General features: G+C 36.0%; 1 protein-coding gene across 3 annotated transcripts in view; it reads left to right on the top strand.

The window, feature by feature from the left end:
- The window catches only part of VPS13B (vacuolar protein sorting 13 homolog B), a 973,300-nt gene that overhangs the window by 851,173 nt on the left and 97,874 nt on the right, over positions 1-24,253 (top strand). For all 3 annotated transcript variants that reach the window (XM_074268391.1, XM_074268380.1, XM_074268399.1), the window contains exons 40-42: positions 3,375-3,556; positions 4,949-5,298; positions 10,666-10,827. In XM_074268391.1, the coding sequence (XP_074124492.1) occupies positions 3,375-3,556; positions 4,949-5,298; positions 10,666-10,827 (694 nt within the window). The remainder of the gene's footprint in view (positions 1-3,374; positions 3,557-4,948; positions 5,299-10,665; positions 10,828-24,253) is intronic.

Here is a 24,253-nt window from a genome sequence, read left to right as displayed (position 1 = left end):
GATCCAATAAAGTGAGAATAGCTCATCATTATTTTTTCAAAGTACTAAATGTGGCTCAACAGCCACCTAAAATTCCTAAAGTAGCTACAGGATTGCTGAGGAATTCTTATTCTCTGTTATATATTTCCTGTTTGGAAACCTTATGGGATTATTCTATTATTTGAATTAGGGTATAAAGAGATCCAAGAAGTTTAGCTTTGCATCTGAACTTCTGGATGTTTGAACTAACTACTGAATCTTATGAGATCCATTTATTATAAGTCGAGAGGTCTTGCCTGCTTCCAAGAACCATCATTCAGCATGTTAGGAACCAGCAGCACCAGAGAATACTGTGAACATTGGCAATGGCCCATGAATCTGACCTGTTTTGGCAGTCTGTTGGGAAAAGGAGGAGTGTTAAAATATAGATGTTCGAAGTTTGGAGGGTCTGTGTCTCTTTTTATATATATATATATATATCTTTCTATCCCTGCCAGCCATAATTGTCCCATAAATTCTGCTTCCTTTTGGTGCCTAGATTAGATTGAAATTTATACATAGCTGTATCCATATAAAAAAAATTTACAAAAATATAGCAGCTGTAACTAACTCTAGCAGGTCCATCAGCTCCCATTTTTGAACAATGAATACTGTTCTGCCAAAACCCTCATGTTAAAAGTAAATATGTATAGGTTAACTTTTTATAGTGCATTGTGGTGATGAACAAATTGAAGAAACATTTGAAAACCTATAGAACTGTTTATTCTAAACATATTTAAATTGAGGCAAGAACACATTATACATATTTCTTAGAAATATTCATCTGGATATGATACTAATGTGTATATTTTGGGATAATTATTTGGATTTAAGATGGCAATATTTAATTTAGTAGTTTAAAGTTATTGTAACATTGTTGATTAGTAGGAGGTTGTGTGTTTTTTTTTTCCCCCCTGGTTTTGAGTTGCTAACTACCAACTTCTAAAAACCCTAAAAAAGGCATCTTTGCTTTTTGTCAACATAAGAAAATCCCAATGAGGAATCTTCCCCTGAAGATTGCTAGGGAGGCATCTATGACTAAGGAGGTAAATTCTAAGCATATGAGTTAAGTGATTTAAACCAAGGTCACATGGTTAGTAAGTGTCAATGATGAAATCTGAGCCAAAGTCATCCTGACTCTGAACCCAACACTGTAACTATTATTACTATACTTCCTCTGTTTTTATAATTTAGTATAAATGAATTTTTTGGTTAACACTGCCTCATAGTGTTTTATCAAGCTTCTATGCTATGAATTCTGTCGTCCACTGAGCACAAGAGAGATCAGGATAGACCTTAGAAAAATGTACCATATCAGAGATTGAAATTAGTAAGGGAAAATCCATCCAAAGCCTACTTCATATTGGTATTTTATATCTGATCTCATTGACCTCTACAAAATTTATAAACATATACAGACATAAATACCTACATGTATACATATTTATAGACATACATGATTTTTTAATTTGACACACGGTTACTAAAATAACCTGTAGTAAAAATATTGACAAGAAATATTAAATTTGCAGGTATATAACATAAATTATTTCACTTGAGCTTTACAACAACCCTGTAACATAGGTGGTAAATTTTAAATAGTATATATGGGAATTCAAAAGTGAAAGCATCTATTACATCCATTTTTTCCTAATCTAAAAACAAAAATTTTGCTTTGCTAAACTGAGTTTTATTTTGAATATAAATAAATTAATAGTAACTTTACTATTAGATGGATATATTTTTAAGAGAAGGGGAAGTATAGGTTGCTCTGATATATATGTGCCTGCTAAAACAACTGTATCTTTCCATCTAAATAGATAAATTAGTAAATAGATATCTATTCTAGCTAGATTGTGTATGTATATAGATATGGATATATGTATGGATATCAATAGATATAGACCTATTTATATCTAGATTGGTAGATCTATCATTATATGTGTCTATAAAGAAAATTCCTTTTAGGTATGAGTTAGACTTGATAATTATTGAAATTCTTTACAATTCTTAAGTTTTATGGTTCTGTATTATATGTACTTATGTGAATATACATGTGCAAAAGTACATATGCACACACACACTTAGATACATATCTGTGTTTGTTTCTTGTGGTTTATTACGCTGAAATGTGTATCTTATATGATAAAGAGTGCTAACATGGCAATGCTGAATCCAAATATAAACAGCTTGTATTTTATGTTCCCTGAGAGTAAGCATGCATTCATTCTGTATTTGTTAAAAGATCTCCCCATGCCTTTTATCCAGCCTGTTTATTCCCATCTTCCAGAACCTGATTCAAAATTAAAATCCCACAAGAATGACTGACTAATTCTACTTCTCAATTCTGATCAGTCCTTATGGATTCAAAATATTAATTTTCATTCGTTTCATTCCTTATTATATTCTTAAATCTTTGTGGTATTTATGTTATATTAAGGACAGGAACTTTCCCACTTATATCTCCCATCATAACTGTGCTGAGAATATGGAATCATTCCACTTTGGGGATTAGGCAGTAGTTTCATAACAAATTGATATGGCTGAAGTTAACCATTAGAGAGAAGTTTTTGAGTTTCAAGGATTGTCAAAGGCATTCTTGTCCAACACAGACTAAATAAGAAAGATGATAATCCAGAATAGAGAGGATACAGTAGCAAAACAATGAAGTACCATGACTAAGTAAAATTAATGTGAACATGTACTGTACTTCCGTTCCCTGTAGAATGACCTTTTCAGTCTACTACTACATATAATGTTGAATTCAATATGATTTTTTCTATGTAAAAATGTTGGAGAGAAGAAGAGGAAGTAATCATATAATGTGACTCTTCATCCTTCCCACTTGGTTCTATTTCCCAGTATACTTAAACCAGGGCTCAAAACAGAAAAAACTGGTGAACTTACTGGTTTAGAAGAGAGATAGGAAGAAGGTACATGATCAAAAAATAAGGAAGAAGCAAAAATTCATATTTAGTTGGTATTGAGAGACATTATGTTTCTTGCAGCAGATTTATCTTCCAAATCATATTTGGCTCAACCTGATGTGAAAATTAATTTTCATTCCCTAAAGCACACAATATTCCAGATAGCCTCAGAGTATTGGGATAAGGAGCCAATCTATGAGTAGGAATTTACTGCAGGCAATTCACAGAGAATAATCAACATATTCATTATCAAGAGATGACTTCAAAATAATAATTACAGAGGATTTGATGACATCATAAAATGAGCATAGTGTTAGCTTCTTTTTGCTATTTTAAAAGCAAAACATAAAAACTAATAGTCATGTCATTTGTGATATGACAAAAAACTAAAAGTGGTGAATTAAAACAACAACAACTTTTTCCCCACAGCTCTGAAAGTGAATCTGGCTCTCAAAGTGCTTGTGATCAGCTTGTAACACCAACAGCTCTGGCTGCTTGTACCCGAGTGGATTCCTGCTTCACCCCATGGTTTGTGCCATCCCTTGCGATCTCTCTCCAGTTTGCTCACCTAGAATTTCATTTCTGTCATCACCTTGATCAGCTGGGCACAGGTACTCTTTACTCTGAGATAGTTCGCAAACCTTTTCATCTTTCTCATTTTGTTTTGCTAGTTATGAATCACACTGTTCATTAACAGTTACCCTGGGAACTTCCAGGAAGTGCGAAGAAGGGTTTCAATTTCAAATTGATGCCTTCTGTTGCCTGTATTAGGAGCCTTCGATACCCAGAGTGCTGTGGTTGCTGATTGCCTTTCCTATGGGACTGAATATTTTTAGAAGTGTCATTCATTTTCCCTGGAACAGTGAGAAGCATTGCCAAGTCTGTTCAGCAGCAATGGCTTGCAGCCACATGAGGCAACAGGCATGTCCAGCAGGTGTTCCCTTTCTTTTCAAATAGCTTATAGATCTTTTATGTTTTCCACCAATACCATTGAACCAGTTCATTTTACAGAACTCTTGAAATGCTTTAAGACTTTGGGGCTTCTGTAATAAGGATTTTTGAGAAATCTACAAGAATTATAGATTTCACTGTTATTCCAATTATAATCTTTTTGAAAGAGATGCATCTGTTTTTGTTCATTGTGCTGTGTCATTGCATTAATGGCATGGACATTCCAGAAGTACTTCAGGATATTGCCTGATTTCAAACACAGGAACACTGTCTGTAGGAGATGGACAAATACCTCAGCTAACTTGAGTAGTTTACAAGTTTTGATTTAAATTTTTCTACAATCCAAGAATAGCCTCTGACAAACTTGCTAATGTTAATGTTCCCAATCAGATAGTTATTTATAAATCATTTTTGACTATATTCTAGCTTTTTAGTTAATACATTTTGATACCAGGTGTTAGGACTTTTGACTTACACACAATGGAAAAAAAGCAAAAATCAGATTAAAACCAAACACAGCTGCTGGTAAGCATATTGCCTTTTCAGCAAGAACAAAAAGGGGAGGGGGTAGATTAAGCTGCTTTAAAAAAGAATTTCTTGAAGAAACTCATGTTTTTTTAGAGTGTATAAGAGATGCAGTACAGTTCTATAGGAGTCTCCTTACATTTGAGAAATTTGGCTTTTTGTATTTGAGACTCAGTATTCTGCTGTCCTCTATGAAAATAAGGGAATCATTGATTAGTACTTATGGGAAAAGAGAATCTGCTATCTGGAGCCTCAGCAAAGCTTCTTTTAAAACTCAACTTTGGATATAAAATATACTGTTTGAAAAGGAAACATGTTTTAAACAAACAGTAGGACCTTATTTCAATTTAGAAAAAATTAAAAATTCAACTTTTTAAAGTGCCATCTAGTCCTGTGTATTATACTGTTTTCCTTTTCCAAAGTAAAGTTTCTTTTTACAAACTGAAAGCTCATATATTTTCCCCCATAACATATGGTCAGTCACTTCTAATGTATTGTTTCCCTTTGCTTTTTTGTTTTCTTCATAGTTTCACCACAGTACCTACAGCCATTCATCTCTGATAAGAATGTGCCAGCTGAGCTAGAGTACATGATTCTCTCTTTTAGAGAACCACACATTTATCTCAGGCAGTGGAACGATGGATCGGTCTGTCAGGAGTTCCAGTTCTCTACTCAAGCTGATTGCAAACTTCTGGAGTGCAGAAATGTTACCATGCAGACTGTGGTGAAACCCTTCAGCATCCATGGACAGATTGCTGTTTCTAGTGAGGCAACAGAAAAACTTCTGGACTGTACTGTGATAGTTGATTCTATATTTGTAAACTTGGGGCAACATGCAGTTTATTCTCTAAATACTGCAATACAAGCTTGGCAACAGGTATGTACATTCCACAGCCATTTCCAAAGTGACCGTGTTTAATTTTCAATTGGATGCCGTGTCAGACGAGTCAAAACCAAACTGCAATGTGACAGAATGAAGTGGATGGGCAGTGGAATATTTGGCGCCTGTTTCCATACTGGCAAAGCAACCCACATTATTTTTTAGAACTCTAGAGAATATGGGTCTTCTACACATGCATTGAATATTATGCCCACATTTTTGTGACTAATGTGCCACATCTGTGTATAAAGTACCCTATTCCCCAGAATTTTTTTCCAAGTTCTTTATAGTTTCAGTTTGCCAAAGTTTCAATCAGGCTACTTAGTGTAATCTCAAGAATTGTTAAAGGAATGAAACATCAATGTGGGTCTTTCAGATGTTAGGCGCTTTATGTTTTCACATACATGCATATATACCAAGATAATCTGTATGTAATAGGCAAGTAAAATGTAGTTTCTCTCCCTTGCCTCTGTTAACCTACTATTCTTTCAAATATACCTTTAAGAGGCTGACTGCATAGATCAACTTTACACCCCACTGCTTTTTCATAATATTTTTTCACTTTTACTCCTTTCCATAAATCAGTCCGTATTGGAAAGGGCTGAAATATGTTTGTGATGTCTGTCATATTTAAATTTTAATGGAAATAGGGTACCTTCAGTTCCCAGTAGCATGTAATTCATTTAACTAAATCATGTGACAGTAACAGATTTCAAAATAGTTTTGCATCCTTTACTAATTTTTAGTGTAATTTTAAAGATAGAACTTTTTTCTTACTCAAGACCAGACAGTTACTCCCCTAATATTCTTTGTATGCTGCACTTCGGGTTTCATTACCCAAGTACAAGGTCCTTCTGTTCAGCATTGACCTAAGGAAGTCTTTCAATTCTCTTACCTCCTAATTGTCATGGGAGCAAATCATTCTATTTATATGCATGAAGACCTATGTAGAGCTGAGGAATTAATTACCTAACATGGCACTACAATAGCAAAGTTAGAAAAGATAAAGCATCTGCTTTATATTAAAAATTCTTTTTTAAGGGCATTCCATGGTTTTCTTGTTGCAAAGGACATGCGTAAAACAAGAGCTAGTGTGATCTAAATCTTTACAGCTGGTTCAAATAGCAATGTGAAAATAATCTTTGTAGCTCCAATTTCTGTGTTTTTTTGGTCATATTCTGAACAATACATTTAATAAAAAACAAAAATAGAAAATAGAAAAAAGACATTGATAGGGCATTTAAACCTAGGATATTTTTTACTTAGCATCAATGCCTGTTATTAAGAAGACCCATGTGTGGCAACTACTGCAAAATGGCCTTCAGAAATATCGGTTCCCTCCCAGGGTAAAGAATTCTCTTAGACACAGCTATACATATAAATAAAATATGGTGCATAAATATTTAAATGTTTTAAACCACATCAGAGTGTGAATGACTGACTGACTAACATGGTGCCTTGAAGGAGTATTCTGAGTTGGAAAAAAATTGAATTGTATATTTGATTAAGTAGAGCCATATGTCACGTAGTATATTGCTGACAGGTACATTCTATGAATAGTTGGTTCTGATTTATACAGGGATTTGGCAATGTTAACATGAGCCACAAGAGGATATACTTCTGTAATTGTTGCTGTAATTTTCTCGTTTCCTCCCATGTCAAGGGTACTTGCCACCATGTTCTAATGTGGTGGGCATCTAACTTTATGTATTTGAAAGTAAATTTAAATCTACTCTTTTGAAATCACAAGATATTTAACAGAAAAATAGACTTTTTTTTCTTAAAGGTTCTTAAAGTCATTGTTTCTAAGATGTTCTGTACATGATTTATATGCATTAGAGGGAAAGTCCAATTTCTCAATCACAGTGTTTATTGTAGAGCCATCTTCATAGATAGTGTGATTGCTGCCATCCAGAACATGAGCCCAAAGAGCAGGACTCACAATTTAAGTTTCTGTGTATTTGTTCTGAATTGATATCTCAGATAAATAATTTTTAGACAATATAGATAGGCCAGACAGTTGAAGCATGAAGCCATTTGGCCTTGCACCTTAAGGTCAGTGGTTCAAGATTAACAGATCTGGTTTTTCTAGTAGTACCTTTCTTTTCTTCTTTCCTCTCTCAGCAAATGATGTATGTTTTTGAAACAAGATTGAGATCCCAAAGTATCAAATGCAGTTTCTTTCGTGACTTCAAACCAAACATGAGCAGATTAACACTCAAGAGATATTTTTGAAAAGGTGAAAATTGTGTCCATCTTTTTTTATTTCATACAGTATTATGTCCTGTTTCATTAAAAATTAGTTTCTAACACTCTAAACTCCACCAGGAGTATTGATGTTACATATGGCAAATGGTAAAAGGTAAATAAGGAATTTTTAGTTGTCAAAGTGAGCACAGTCAAATTTAAAGTATGTGGCATCACATAAAATGCTTAAAATTTTTTTTTATCCTATATCCAGCATTCCAAGAAATGTTTAAAATTGTTACACTTAGAGTGAACTCCACAGATGAAGAGTCAGTACAGTGAAACAGTTCCCTAAAGACTTTCTGTATTCTTTAGAAAAATGTAAATAACCCCCTTGTGTTCTTTAATTTGCATTTTTTCCTAAATCCCTCATCATTTAATAAAAGGTCTATTGAAGGGATAAGGAAAGCAATGTCTTGGGGTATTTTTCCCTTTTTATTATTGTTGTTTTTTCTGAACCCCATCTGGTAGCTTGACCTCATTGTTGCCAATAAATAGATCACTACTCATTACTAAAAGGAAGTTTTGAATCCCAGGACTTTTAAGACAGCTAAGATTTAGAATTGCGTTTGTTTTCTCAAGTTATATTCAGGACATTAGGGAAAAGAATGAATGTTTAGTAACAAATAAACTTGATTAACAAGTTATAAAAAATGTGTGATTGAAAAAACAAATTGACTAGTCTCATGATGAGATCAAGGAATGACTAATGGATAGGCTGTGTGCCCTATTAGTATCTTCACTAGATCAAGAGGGATCAACATGCTCCTTCCTCCCCACTCCAAACACATTGGGTAAACCCCCTGTGGCAAGCGTTTGGGAGTTTCATCAGATGTACAGTTATGGAAGAGTTGTCATATGCAGAGGCTTTCATATCAGTGAGATCACGCATCTTTTAGAGCACTAGAACAGAACAACTGGGGTTTTGAAACTACATCTTATAATGAAAACATTATATCAGAGAGAGAGACAGAAAGGTAGTTTTCTGTTGAGTCCTTTTATCGTAATCCTCTCATCTATATAGATAGTCACTAGAAACCTCAAAAAAAGATAAATGCTGTTTCTGCTTCTCAGTGAAAATGGATTTTGTCAGTGTACATAATAGCAGATGGAGAGAAATTGAGTCATTTCTGGATGCCCTACCCCTCCCAGGGTTTATGCTCGAAATTATGATCCACCCTTTGGCAGTTTCCAGGTTATTAGTCTCACACTGTCTCTTCTGACAGAATCCTTCAGGGATTTATACCAAATTGGTTTCTGTTGGTCAGGTTCAGTGTCAGCTTATTCTGAACTTCATCCCTCTAGACTTCAGGAATATGAGACCTTGAAGAGGGACAAGTTGTCCAGCATGGAGGGAAGTCTTCTACCCCATTTATGTTTCATGGAAGTGCAGAAAAAAGGAAAGTGTCAATAAAATTCTAGACTACCTGGCATAAGAATATATTAATAATATTTTAGATCTTTGGCTAGGAAAAAATCTGAAGAAAATTTGAAGTAGCATTGTCAACACCATTTTATCATGCTTTTATGCTTGCCTTCCCAAGGGTGGCAAGATGGTATGGAGGGCCCCCTCTCCACAGATAGTCATTACATTCAGCAACTAGCACTTTAGTACATTGTGCCTTGGTTGATACATGTGTTCTGAACTTTATTGTTTTTCTGTTTAAAAAAAAAAGGATCTAGCTGGTATGGCAGACCTCAAGATGAGTCCAGGGGTTGTCAGTCAAAAAAACTAATATGATCTTATGTGACATTGAAAGACAGTGTCTAGAACAAGGCAGGTAATAGTCTGACTGTACCTTGCCCTATTCAGATTACATTTGCATTATTGTTTTCATTTACTTTTGAGCACTATTTTTAGGGAGGATCTTGATAATCTGGAGAGCATCCAGAAAAGTGTTACCCAAATGGGCAGAGCAGCTTAAGGCCTTCCAACATGAAGACTGGTTGAAGGAAGACTGGAGATGAGAAAATTCAATATCAGTAAGAAGAGCCATCTTTTAAGTATTTCAGAGACTCAGAAATAAAACAATCTGGTTATATTCTGTTTATCACCACAGAGCAGAACCTGGAGCAATGGGTGAATGTTGTAGAGAGAAAATTTTAGGCTTCATATGAGAAAAAACTTAGCAGTAATTAGAGAATGTTTCCTTAGGAAAACTCTCACTGGATGTCTTCAGGACAAGACTAGTGTTTGGCATGCCATAATGCAGATTTTTATTTTTTTATTAGGAATGAATTATACTAGATAAGTTTGGAGATCCCTTCCAACTGTGAGATTTTCTGATTTCGTTGACTTCACAGGGACTATTAGTTCATCAGTAAAGCTCAAAAGTTTGCTTAAATCTGCTGATTTACTAATAAGTCAGTTACTGGGCAGTAGCTAAAACATATTCATTCATAGAAGTAACCTCTATAAGATTAGTATTTACTTTTACCATTCTTAAAAAAAACAACACCATAGCTTTTAAGCAACTTCTAGAACTGATAGATCTTGCAAGCTCAGTCCCTGAGGAAATCTACAGCTTTTGCTTCATCTTTCTCTCAGAGGAGTTACACTCATACATTCACACTCCTACAAAAGGGATCTAAGGGTTTTGTTTCCTAAACAATTCCTGCTTTTTAAAGAATATACCACTCTTTGGTAATGGAGCCGAATGTCACATTTAGAAGGAGTTAAACTTTGTCATCCTTGCTCTCAGTATACTGTTTGAAGAACACTGGCCTGTGAACCTTTTCTTTTTTCTTTTTTTTTTTTTTTATTGTTATAGCATGTTAATTCACTTGAAGAAGCCCAAAAGTTTGAGAGACCTCATTGTTCTTTTTATTTTTCTGTGTCATATGATTTGTTTTGCTGGAGTATAAATCAAAACATATTCTTGGAACATTTTAGATCTCTTTAAGGTGTGTGTGTGTGTGTGTGTGTGTGTGTGTGTGTGTGTGTGTATCACACACTCATGCTTTTGCTTGGGAGTATAGAATATTTTGTGTACCAGAGCTAATAACTAGAGATCTTTTCGTGTTTTTGTCTTGTAACTCTCGCCACTGGGAAGACAGCTGCCAAACATCTTGCAATTAATCTGATGCACGTTGGCTTTCCTCTTCTTTTTCTTTCAGAACCAATGCCCTGAGGTAGAGGAGTTGGTCTTCAGCCATTTTGTGATCTGTAATGACACACAGGAGACACTGCGGTTTGGCCAGGTGGATACTGATGAAAATATTCTGCTGGCCAGTCTCCACAGTCACCAGTACAGCTGGCGTTCTCACAAGTCCCCACAGGTATTTCAGAAAGTCTCACAAACACAGTGATTGTTAAAGCTGGCTGTTCATATATTCTGTGTTTTTATGCCTATATACAGCTATTTCTTTTTAAATCTCCCTGGAAACCACATGGTGTAGCAATATCAGACTCAAGCATTTGAGAAAAAGGATCGAAGAAACCCAGAAATATTAAGGGAATAAAATGAGGCACACATACAAGCTCAAGAGATTCAGAAGTCTAAATGGAATCTTGTTCAGTCCAGGGAGAGCCAGAAAATGAAAGAGAGAAGCACAGGGTTTCATGGTAGCTTTGTTGTGGTGTGGTGTTGGGGTGGGTTACAGAAACAATATATGGATGGACTCAGTGCATGGCTACAATTTGAAAATAATATTTTGTTGAGAGGTGGCCGAAGAAAGGACTAGCCCTAATGTCAGAAAGATCTGTGTTCTTTAAAAAAAAAAAAAAAAAAAATCCTGCCTCTGACACATCGCTTATAGAAATGTGGCTAAGACATTCACTTCTTAGAGTTCCCCTGGAAGACCTTGAAGACTGAAAGATACAAAAGAGAAAATCACAAACCAATTATTGGCTTCAGTTAAATCAGTACTTAGGTGTTGTGATTTGGAGCAAAATCAATGTCAGAAAGCACTCTAAACATATTGTTCTCTTTAGAATTCCATTATAAAGAAAACTATGTATGTCTCTGATTGAAAAGAATTTCTTCAAGGAGTGAGTGAACCTTCCCATGCAGTGCTAGAAAGATGAGGAAGGCAACTTCAGACTTTGTAAGGCTTTTATCCTGAGTATAGTTGGGATTACTTATTTGGGTTCATCAGGGACTTGCCAAAAAGGTTACTGTCTAATGTAAAAAAGGTAGCTACTCTATCATCTCAAATTTTTATTCAGTCACAAATAGGAAGATTATAATCCTATCCAACTTTTTATTAAAAGTGCACACTTAATTCAGTTGGACCTAATAGACATAAAACAACAATGAATCCTTTTCGCACGGTTCCTGTTTAGAGAGTTTTTTCCATGTTTCATTTTCATTTTTAGATCACATCTATAGGTTTTTAATTTATTATTTCCTTTTTTAAGTAGTTTTTTTAAGAAGCTTTTTTAAAAACAATTTGCATCCTGAAAAGGAAGTTTTCATATATTAATGATGTTTGTAATAATGGAGTATTGGTAGATGTTTAGAAAGTCTCTAGTTGTTTAATATTGTTATGCAACTACAAGGTAACCAGAAAGTTGCAGGATAGGGCCAGTGAAAAGCCCAAAGGAGGAAGATCTATTCCACCTTAAGCCATTTGGATAATGTATAAGCTAAGTTTAAATATCCTTCTAAATTCCCAAATCTTCTATAGAAGCCAAAAGAAAGGAGGAGCTAATAAAGAGAATAAAGAGCTGAGTCAGAAAGACTCCAAACCAATGAAAAATATAGTGGGATGGTAGGTTAGCAAAAAGAAACAGGATTATTATGCTATTCTACATGTTCTTAATACTGTGAAATTTAAAATAGACTATTAAATTTGTTTTCTCATCTTATTCCCACAAAATCTCCATAAAGTGGACAGTATTATTCTCATTTTACAGCTGAAGTAATGGACAATGAAAAAAAAAAGTTGGGTGTCCAAAGTAAATCACACAGATAATGATAAAAAACTGAACTAAACCAAGATCTTCTGATTCTCAGTTTTGTTTTGTTTTGTTTTGTTTTCCCACCACTCTGCCCCATACTTCTTTCTGTTACTTAGAAGAAGGCTGGAGTCGAAGTTTTGGGAGGAAAGCTTCAAAAACTAAGCATATCTCATTCACTACCTAAGTTCTGTCCAAGTATGAAGCTTTGAAAAGATTCATAGTTTTATCAAAAGCACCAGGTGGCCTGTAAAAATATGCTCAAATAGCACTAAAATGGGAGAGTACATAATCCATCCATTTTTTTTCATATGTATCTGTACTCTGCAAATGCATTGTCCTGAGTTTCTGGGTACTTTATATATACTTTGTATAATAATTGAACTCTCTCTGCTAGTAATCATAATTATGGAAAATAAAGGACCTTTTAATATTTAAGCTGTAGAAGGCAATCATTAGACCACAGATGTAGAGTTGAAGGGAATGTTGGAGGCCATCTAGGCTAAAGTCTCATTTTAAAGATGAGATAACAGAAGGCCCAAAGTGTTGAATGCAAGAACCAAGATTCAAAGCCATCTTTTGTACAAACCTTGAGAGTAAGAGACCATTGTGAAGATCTATAAAAAATTCTATAGATCTTCACAGTGGTCTCTTACTCTCAAGGTTTGTACAAAAGATGGCAAATTCTGCTAGATCAGGAGTCCTTTACTTTTCTTGTGTTTATACTCTCTGGCACTCTGATGAAGTCTATGGACCTCTTCTCAGGATAATATTTCTAAATGCATAGAATAAAATACATGGGATTATAAAGGAAACAAATTATATTGGAATAAAGATGTGATTGTTTTCTCTATCTACATTCATGGACCCCTGGAAATCTTTCCAGAGATTCCCTAGGGATAAGTGAACACCAAGTAAAGGACCCCTATGTCTCCATCACAATGAAATATTATACTGGGGGGGAAAAAAAAGAAAGAAGAGAAGAGACAGAAGCAAATCCCTTGATTATTAGTCCATCCAAAATCTCTAAGAGGATTTCTTAGGTTTGGAGAATTTAACTTCATTTAGCAGTATAGCTTACATTCCTGAAGTATTTTGTTTTTCTTCAAAGAGATCAAGAAAGCATTGATGATACCTTGCAAGGTTAAGATATTTTAGAACCACACACACTATTACTAACAACAGTGCAGACTCAACAGGGATGGGAAGAAGACACTCTTGAGAAGTGTGATTCAGAGCTAAAAAGCCAGAAGGAGAAACCTTTCACAATCAAGGAGCCATGATACTTTCCTTGTAGTTTCTTGCACACACTCTTAGAAAGAACCATTTATAATGCTGGAAAAGGCACAACTATTTCTTGCCTAAATAAACAAGAGTGAACAAAACAAAAATGTTTTTTAGAGAAGTCATGAAAATATTCAGCTGGACAGAGTCAAGTACTGCCATCACATCATATCCTTCAGTATCAAAGGTTCTTTATTAGACTTCAGAAGACTGGCTAGGAATCATAGAATTAGAATGCTAGAGCTGAAAGGGAGCCTGAGAAATAACCGAGTCCTCCCTCTCTCTTGATTTACCAAAGAAGAAAAGAGTGGTAGTGACTGGCCCATGGTGACCCTAAGCTTACAAAGTACTTTTCTACCAAGAAGCTCCTCATATTGCAGAACAACAGATCTGCTCAACTCAGAGTAAAAACGTCTGTCTTTCTTCTTCAGAGCAGACAATAAATGTTATGTTCAGCTCAAAGGGAAAAAGAATTTTGTTTAATTTAGACTACTTTTCTAGGCAAACCAGATAAAGTGCTGCCTCAGTTAATCTGCATGGTTTATTTATGAAGATTCTGGTTAGTAAATGTTTCTGGTTCATTGTGCATCAACCCATTGTTGAAAAATATCTGGCTGTGGCACTGACATCCTATTTTAATCTTAAACTTCCTGAAGTAGTCCTGCCTAATTTATACTGCAAAATTACAAGGATATGTCTGTCATCTTAACACCTCTTCTGTGCTGAGAGAGCTCCCAACTGCTATGTTACTTATTCAGCCTCTAGGAAAAAAGAACAAGATCCCTAAGCCTGGTATTTATATAGTCTAACTACAATCTACCTTTCTAGCTCTTATCTAGCTCAAAACTGCATCACAGCCAAACTCAACCAGTAGGCATTTCCCAAAGGGGGAATTCCATTGCTTGTGTGCCCGATGTCTGAAATATACTCATTTCTGTTACCTTGGCAAAGCCTTATTATTAATGGTCTCTTCATCTCAGATTTCCTTGTCGCTCATGGCATTATAGGATTAATCAGAATGATGAGTGGCCTCTAGTCTAAAGAAGAGAAGACACAGATGCAGCATAGCTATATTAATTATATGCAGGAGAAGGCACAGTCATGTTCTGCTGTGCTCTCAAAGGAAAGAACAAGGGGTAATAGGTAGAAGTTGCAAAGAGGTAAATATAGATTTGATGTAAGGAAAATTGTCTATACAGTAAGAGGTTATCCAAGAGGGTAATGGACTGCCTGAGGAAGCAGTGAATCTCCCTCACTGGAGAACCTCACACAAAGTAGGTATGACGACTTGTCAAACAGGCTGCCAAGGGTCTTCTTTTCTGAGTATGAGCTGGATTAAATGGTGCTAAGTTCCTTTCCAATTCTAAAATTTTATTATTTTGGTTTTGTGAAATAATAACTTTAAGGGAGAGTACATAATAAAAATATAAATCTTAAATTAATTTTGGAACTCTTTGCTAGCCATTCAGAACACACTACCTAGACTAGAAGCTCAATCAGTTTCCTTCCAGAATAGCTCTAGAAGGGACAGTTAAATGGCACAGTGGATAAAGCACTGGGTCTAAAGTCAGGAGGACCTGAGTTCAAATCTTCTTCAGACACTTAACATGTCCTAACTGTGTGACTCTGGGCAAGTCACTTAATCCCAATTGCCTCAGAGGAAAAAAATAGGTTTAGAGTTTCCCAGGGGTAGGAAATATTTGGAATTTTAAAGTAATTACCTTCCTACCTGCCTAGTTTAAGAACTGTATATAAATTCATCATAGCTGCTCTATAGCTAAAATATTTTCATAATGACTTATGAAACTTCTTTTCCTTTTTGTAAAAGCTCCAAATAGATCATTTTGAAATATCTGCTATTCTGAGTCTTCTAACCAGGGTTCCAGTTGCCAATGTATCTCTGTAATTCAGAGCTATTCCCAATATGCATCTGTAGAATACAGGCATACATGTATCATTCTTCATTGGTTCAATTCTGAAAATACTTGTTGAGAAAGAGAAGAGGGAGGGAAGGAGGGAGAGAAAACATTTATTAAATATTGATTATGTGCCAGATGTTGTGTTAAGTACTGAGAATTCACATACAAGCAAGCAAGGTGTGCCTACCATTAAAAGAGTATACATTTTAATGGGGAAAGATGAAACAGAAAAGGGGCCTGGAAAGTGGAAGTAAGGAGAGGGAGGTCACTGAGGGGGAAGAGTATCTGCCTTTGAGTGAGATAGGAGGTAAGGAATAGAATCCTGGAAAGAGAGTCTAGGTGAGAGTAAGTTCACGCAAAACTTGAACCCTTTCCAAATGGTGGACTTGGGGGTAGAGTTTCCAGTCGATGAAGAGGACCTCAGGATGGATATCTCTCCAGAGAAAGAAGTCACCAAGGAAGGAGGAGGGGTCCTGAGAAAGTCCAGGTATTCCTGAAGCATGTACACAAACAATCTCTAAAAGATATACCTGGGCCTTAAGGTAAGAGAAGGACTATATTTGTCATTGATAGAAGATGGGAGAAGAGAATCCCTTCTAGGAATGGGAACCAGAAAAAGCTAAAAAAGGCTGAAAAGGTAGATTGGAGCCAGATTGTAGGAGGCTTTGAAAGCCAGCCTAAGGATTTTATATTTAATTCACTAAGCTATAGGAAACCATAGAATATTTTTAAACAGAGTAATATCACTACTATGTATCACTAAAATTTTCACAGCTGTGTGATGGTTTTGATATTTGAAGAAAAAATATATAGTGACTGTAACCACTAAGGTCTAGTCAAAAAATGAGAGACTAGGGCTTGGAAAACTAGGAGTAGAAAGGGAGAAAGTATTCAAAGGGAGAAACAGCAGAACTTACTGTATATAAGGAGTATAGCAAAGATAACTGGCCTCAGATCTAAGTAGCTAAGAGAAGTAGAAAAGTTAGAAGAGCAAGTTTTAATAGGAAGATAATAAATTTTGTTTTACACAAATTGAAATCTGTGGTAATGTCAGATGCTAATTGACTTGAATGATAGCTAAAAATGTAGCCCAAAGATTCAGGAAAGGAATGGGAGCTTATAGTACAAAGCTACAACTTTGAGAGTATGGAAGGGTTCACTGAAGCCATCCGAGTGAATGAAAAAAGAGGAGAGAACATGGAGAAATGACAGGGTGGGAGGGGAGGTCAAAGACAGGGCTTTGATAAAGCACTTCAGGGGAGTGAAGGGGACCAAGTAATCTTAGAAGAGATAGGAATGAGCAATGACTTAGAAAATTAGAAACTATTAAAGATGGAGAGGTGGGAGGGTATTAGCAGCAATATTCAAAGCCACTAAAAGGTCAAGAAAGCTAAAGACTAAGAAAAAACCATTAGATCCAGCCATTAGGTAGGCAAGCTTTGAGAAACTTTTTCTGATGTCCCCAGGTGCTACTGTCCTTCCTACTTCCTTTTTATTTACTCTCTTCTAAACCTTATGCAGTCTGGCTTCAGACCATATCATTTAATTGAAATTGCATTCTCCAGAGTTATCAGTGATCTTTTTCCTAATTGACAAATCTAATGACTTTCTCAACCCTTATCCTTCTTGATATCTCTGCATTATATGATACACTCTCCTCCTGGATTCTCTCTCCTCTCTAGATTTCTGAGACATTGCTCTCCCCAGGTTCTTCTCCTCCCTTAACCATCTCTCAGTCTTCTTGGTTGGTTCTTGGTCTGTGCCATGCCCACTTATTCTCAGTGTCACCCAAAAGTCTGTCCTGAGTCCTCTTCTCTTTTCCTTCTCTCTCAGTGAACTCAGCTTCTAGAAGTTTAGTTCTATGCAGTAAATCCCCAGATCCATATATCCAGCTCTACTCTTTTTCCTGAGTTTTAGTTATGCACCACTAACCTCTTTTTAAGCATCTTTGACTAGATACCTGTGGGTATCTGAAGTTCAGCATTTCTAAAACAAAACCTACTATCTTTCCCCCATGATCCTCTCCTCTCCTGCCTTTCCCTTTTACTATCAAGGGTGTCCTCTCTTGAGTATTCTCAGGGACATCTTCCCAGGCACCTGAATTCCTTACTATCACTCCATAAAGCTAGTTGGGGTCCAGATCTTATTCCTACCTTCACACCATTTTGCATTTATTTTTGTTCCCTTCTTTCACCCAGCCACAACCTTAGTTTATCACTTCATGTTTGGATTATTGCAGTGTTCTACTTGGGACCCTTGGCCTCAGGTCTCTCCGTTCCAATTCATCTCATACTCAGAGACCCAAGTGAATTTCCTAAAACTCAAGGTTGGCTATGTTCCAATAAACTCCAGTAATTTTCTGTTATCCCTACGATCTAATCTCAAAGTTCTGTATTTGTCATTTTAACTCTTCCTAAATTGGTCCTTTCATATTTTCTTTCTTCTTATGCTTTACTCCCTTTCTTTCACTGTACAATTCAGCTACAGGCTGGGGTCTCTCTTCCATCTCTGTCTTCTCACTCCCTTATTCCTAGAATATTCTCTCCCTTCACCTTGACTTTTTCATTTCCTTGGCTTCCTTTGAGGTCAGCTCAAATCCTACCTGATGCAAGAACTCTTTCAATTCTTCCAGCTGCTGGGGCTTTCCTCTCTTAAATTACCTCTCATCTATTCTGTATATATTTTAGTGTTCCCAGTTATACATGTTGTCTTCCTCTTTAGAATATAAACTCCTTGAGAGGAGAGACTGTTTCCTTAATACTAGAATTTAATAAATGTTTAAGAAATGCTTGCTGACTGATTGACTAGATTTCCAAAACTATCTTATGTTTATTTTTAACATTTTTAAATGCACATATTGTCTCCCCAATAGAATATGAGCTCATCAAGGGTTTTTTGTTTGTTTGTTTTGTTATGTTTTTTTTGGTCTGTGTAGCACCTTGCAATCTTAGAAACCTAAGGTGTTCTTGTCCAGGGTCACTCTATATTTGGGGAGGCTGGCTTACATTGAATTATTCTAAGGAGTTCCCTCTACCAGTGAAAAGTTCAGTTCCTCCTCTTGGTGCTTAGCATACTGCCTGGTAGGTGCTTAAAAAATGCTTGTTGTTTGACTGAATGATCATTGGTGATCCTGAGGTGAGAAATTCCAACAAGTGGTAAGGTTGAAGCAGAAGACAGTAGTTTGCGGGTTGAGGAGTGTCTGAGTAGTAAAAGAAAGCTTTGAGAAGAGAGAAGTTTTGGAACAGCACTATGGGAAATATCATAGAGAGTTAATAAAATAACTAAAAGATGTATGTACAGTAATGAGGCTCCAGTTGAAGTTAAATACGCATTCATTTATAATGTACCTATTCAACATGGTATCTTGAGGTCCTTTCAGCAAAGATCTAACTGGGGAGTATAGATATAGAGAGGGAACTGGTGATTATTGCAAAGCCAGTGGAAGAGGAGAGAATAAGAGATTTACAGATAGTGAAAAATGTTGAAATGACTTGCTTTCTATTATAAAGGAGTAAAAAGGAAAGTCCTAACAGGAAGTGATCATAGGTTTAAAAAAAAAACAACAGAAAAAAGATCAGGTAAAAATCTTGTGAACTAATAAGGTTGTTTTTTTTTGTGTTTTTTTTTTCTAACTATCTATAGTGCTAGCACATGGAGAGGCACACTGCTAAGAATAATAGTAAAAAAAAACAATGATTCTACTAGTTAGTTCATACTAACTCGTCTAGAATTTCTTTAAGGCCACACTTTGAAGTCCTTAAGGATCAAAATTCCTTCAGATTCCCCATACTCTTATTACTATAATCAGTCAAAATGATATTTTTGATGTTGAAAAATGTGAGTTAAAGTATTTTTGTCCTCATGCCATGTGATTCTGTACACAGAGCATTGAACAGATATCCTAGCATCATATATTTAGAGCTATAAGTAGCTTTAAAAGTCATTTAAGTATCATGAAACAAAAACTTAGAACTGAAAAGGAACTTTAAGGCTTTTGAGGCCAATCTTCCTCCCCCCATCACCCCGACCCCTTCCCCCCAACATTTTACTTAAGAAGAAACTGAAGCTGAGAGTGGTTCAGTAACTCACCCAGGGTCACAGAACTAATTGGTAGCTCTGGTAGCATTTGAATTCAGAACTTCTGACTCCAAGCGTGCCACCCAGCTGCCTCCAAAATACAGGCCTCTGAACAAGAGCAAATTTGTCCAACGTGTTCAATATGTCCAGTGACAGCTGCCTCTCCAGGATTTCATTTTGCTCTAGAGTGTGAATGTAATTGGGCTGTTTAGTGTAGCACACAGGTTCCTTTTAATATTTTTAAATAGCATTTTTGCCACGGTCAAAAGAAAGCATGGTTTAGGGGTTCTTTTGATCTGGACTTTTGATTTAATTATATGGGGAATTCCTGAAGAAGGACATTCCCTCCCTCATGCAGATCCACAAGTCCTCCAGAACATGTAGTTTTACACCATTGTCTGGAGCCCTGAAAGGCTGTGATCATATTAGTGGCCCATTGGCTGGTGTATGTCAGAGCCAAGATTTAACCCAGGCAGGTCATCTCGAGTCCATGTTTAGCTCTCTATCACATTCGTTTATGAGGTGTCCCAAAAGTCTTTAATGGCTTAAAACTGCATTAAGATTTTGGGAACACCAGGTATAGTATATGTAATATACTACTACACATGTGTATCTTTTGTGTATGTATATATGTGTGTGTGTGTGTGTGTGTGTGTGATATATATCTTGATTTAAACCTAACGTTGCCCTAATTAAGTCATCACAAAATAATGATGTGCCTTAGGAGACCACTAGAAATATACTTTAAATGAGAAACAGGCTTTTAGAAATACAATGTTTGGCTGCTGAACTATTCACAAAGTTTATGATTCTTTATCATAGGCTATAGACCTATACCACAACTGGTAAAATTATATAACTTGGGCCTTTAAAAAAAAAAACCTATTATATGTAAAGTTTACCATAGTTTCTTCTAAAAACTATGGAAATACTTTCCCAGAAAGCTACAGTGTCATCCTTATTATTGTATAGGTCACAGCTGTCCACAACCAGTAATTCAGTTGTGGAGAAAGGAATTTATGCCTTTACTCCCCAGTGGCAGTAACAAGCTTCTTTTTATTGTTACTGACATTAAGATGGCCAAAATCAGCAATGAGGCAAACACTTCTTCAGACCATCTGGCAAGGATTTTTATCTAAAATATTCTGTAGATGGAGTCTCTGTTGAAATGTTACAGAGCTATCTTCCATTAGTCAGTAACTGGGTGGGGGTGAGGGTATGAGCAGGAGTCAGGAAGAGTTGGTTATGGTTTGGGGAGGGGGGAGTTAATGCAACATCCTGGCCCAAGCCCTTGCCTCCCTCTCTTAAAGTGTCAGTATTAGCATCTAGGGGATTCCTAAAATCATTTGTATTCACTTTAACTTCTTAAAGGATAGAGAGTTCTTTTAGGTTGCAAATGAAGCTCAAAAGGGAAAACTGTTTTTATGATAGTTTTGGTCAGTTCCTTACTTGCTATCAATCAGTTAGTCAGTAGGCATTTATTAAATGCCTATTATAGCCCAGTGTTGTACTGGCACTGATGTCACAAATACAAAGAGTGAAGTAAGTCTAAGATACTACTTCAAGGAGAGGGATAAAGTCACATTCAGAGCTTCAGAAGTAGGGAGAGCTACAAGAAACCATAGAGATCATGTAATGCAATGCTTTTATTTTAAAAGGAAGTAAACTAAGACCCAGAAAAGTTGTGAGGCTGTGATTCCTTTTCTTTATTCATCATCCCTTTTTATTCCCAGCTAAGTCTTTTAGTTCTATTTGTATTTTACATTGGTAAATTGTGAACTAAATGTATCTCATCCAGCTCAAGGGTTTTATGCCCAGTAAGAGAATAAAAAATCCCAGTGATGTTATCTGTGTTTTAATCCTCAAGAAGGAGACAGAGAAGAGACCAGAAGAATGTCTTTCCACACTCCGGGTTCTTATAAAGGACAAAAGTTTCCTAAAAAAACCACAAGTTTCAGCGAGAAAAAGGAGAGTTCTGAGGTTGAAAGAGAGAGACTTTAGCTGTGTTAGAGTGATAGATAAAGGAAGTGTTACATGTATGACCAAGGGCTTTGAAACTTTCTCTAGAGAAAAGAGAGCTGGATGCTCAGAGGAAGAATGAACTTCTTGTTCCTAAACTCACAGAATTCTTCAGGTAAGGAGCAGAGGAAAAAAAGAAGAGGAGCAGTAGTTAGTGATTCATTTCTTAGAGACACAGAGAAACTATTTTTGACCAGATAATAATAGAAAGGTCCTGGGACATATAACCAAAATAAGACAGAGAAACTCTAAGACTTGTCAAAACTGATGACAACTATCGACTTCCAGGAATTCATGTGAGTACAAATAATACTTCCAGAAGGAACCTAAAAAGTATTGACAATACCTAAGAAGTCTCGAGCAAGAAGACTACAAGGGCACAAGTTATGTTTTCCTCAGTTTTTCCCACTGAAACAAGGAATACAAATGATAAAAATTAATTTGGGAAGTGAACACTCTGTTTAAGAAGGTGTTAGCTATGTTTTTGGATCACCTTACAATTTTTTACAACAAATTCCTCAGAGATGTTATACACTTAGTATAGTTTGGTAAAAATGTATTTGCAGAGTGACATGCAACTCTAATCAAAAGAGCCTTCAACTAAAAATGATGGAGGAAGAACTCTGCATATCTCCCAAGTTAGATTCCCATTAAGAGTAGTCACAAAGAAGGAAGAATAGCATTTGATACCCCTGTATCAAAGGGAGACACATCAAAGAAAGAAGTCAGTAATAAAATCCATGTCTCAAGTGTCAATACACAAGTCAGCAGGAATTTTTAGTACTTCCTATGTACCAGACAGCACTAGAATAAGGAAAAGGAGGGAGGGGGAAAAAAGAGAGAGAATGAAAATGAATATGAGAGAATGAGAATATTTTACACTTGCCATCAGATAGAGAAAGGTCAGAGAATCAGGACTAGAGCCAGAAAAAGGATGAAGACATATCAGGACTGAGTGTTTTCCTTAAAATAATGGTTCTTGGAATAACCAGCTAATTAGCAGGAGAAACCAAAGGGACAGAGAATATTTCCAACATGGGAAATCTAAGGGTGAAGTGAACTTCCAGGGTAAGGAGGCTTTCAGTATACTCGTGAGACTAAAAACTAGGAACCAGAAGGAGACATATGTTGGAGAATATTTGGTTGAAGGTCAAAATAGAAAAAAATAGAAGTGTTTTTGTCACTGAGCTATATTGTAGTCCACCCAGACAGAAAGAGGAAATAGAAGAGCTGAGGAAACATTACAAATCTACTGCAAAAGCATGATTCAGTAGTGCTGGGGGACTTCAATTATCTAGACATCTGCTAGAGTTTTCTCTCTCTGCCAAAAATGTGGCAATTAATAACTCCTTGACTTATCGTAATGATAATTTCATCCTTCAATAGGTGGAGAAAGCAGTGGGACAAATTATCTTCTGAATATGATTTTTCCTACCAAGGATGAACTAGTGACTTGAAGTGGGTGATTGAGGAAAGTTATCATTTTACCTTAGAGTTCATGAAAGAGGAGAAGAAATCTGGTACATTCTGACATGCAACCTTGGCTTTGGGCTAGTATGTTTCAAAAAGTTTAGAGGAAAAATAGGTAGGATTCCATGGAATAAAAATTTTTGAAGTAGTCCAAGAGAAATGGGAGATAACTGAAGCATGAAATTCTGAAGATGGGAAAAATAATAGGAAAAAAACAGGATTTGTCCAAAGAGACCAATGTAAATTCAAAAAGAACTCATCAAGCATTTTAAATTTTAAAAAGAAATATACACAAACTAGGCTCCTAATAAGCCAAGGCTAGCAAAGAAAGTGAAGGATAATGAAAAAGGGAATTGGCCTTATTTTTTTTTAAGCCATCTTTTGAGGGGAAAGAGGATCAAAGATGGATTGGGACTTTTGTTTAGGGTGGATAGGATGTTAATAACCAACAAAGAAGGGGGGGGACTACTTCATTTTAATTTTCTTTTTTATTTTTTCTGCAAAGTAGAATGGGCTTTACACTGGAAATGAAAGAACAAAAATGACTAAGGGGGGTTAATAATAAAGATAAATAAGAAAATATTTAAAATGCATCTAACTGTTCTTGATGAATTCAAATCACTCACTCCAGATAAACTAAAACCTTAGATCCTGAAGGAAAAAATGGCAGATACGATTGCTAAGTGTTAGGATTCTTACAGTTAATCTGATCCTCAGGAGATGTTTTGGGCTAGAACTTGAGACAAGGTAATGTACTTGGTTCACACCTTTAAAGAAGTTCGCTCATTGGTTCACACATTAGACTTCACACCTTTAAGAGAGCATACTTTTAAGGAGCTCCCCCAAGTCCACTCTCTGGGAGGATATAAGGAGCCAGGATTCAGTGGGGACAGTCAGTCTGGATTGAGTCAAAGGGAGAATTTCAGAGAAGCTCGAGGAGATTCGGAGAGTCAGGATTCAGTGGGGAGATTCTTAAGTCCAGCAGATTCACAAGTCTAAAGGAAAAGCCTGCTCATGGACTTCCGGGAGATTCACA

This window comes from Sminthopsis crassicaudata, chromosome 1 (genome assembly GCF_048593235.1).
Source record: "Sminthopsis crassicaudata isolate SCR6 chromosome 1, ASM4859323v1, whole genome shotgun sequence".
Classification (NCBI taxonomy): Eukaryota; Metazoa; Chordata; class Mammalia; order Dasyuromorphia; family Dasyuridae; genus Sminthopsis; species Sminthopsis crassicaudata.
Note: the sequence above shows the minus strand (reverse complement) of the source record. Positions and strands in the feature narration are given on the sequence as shown.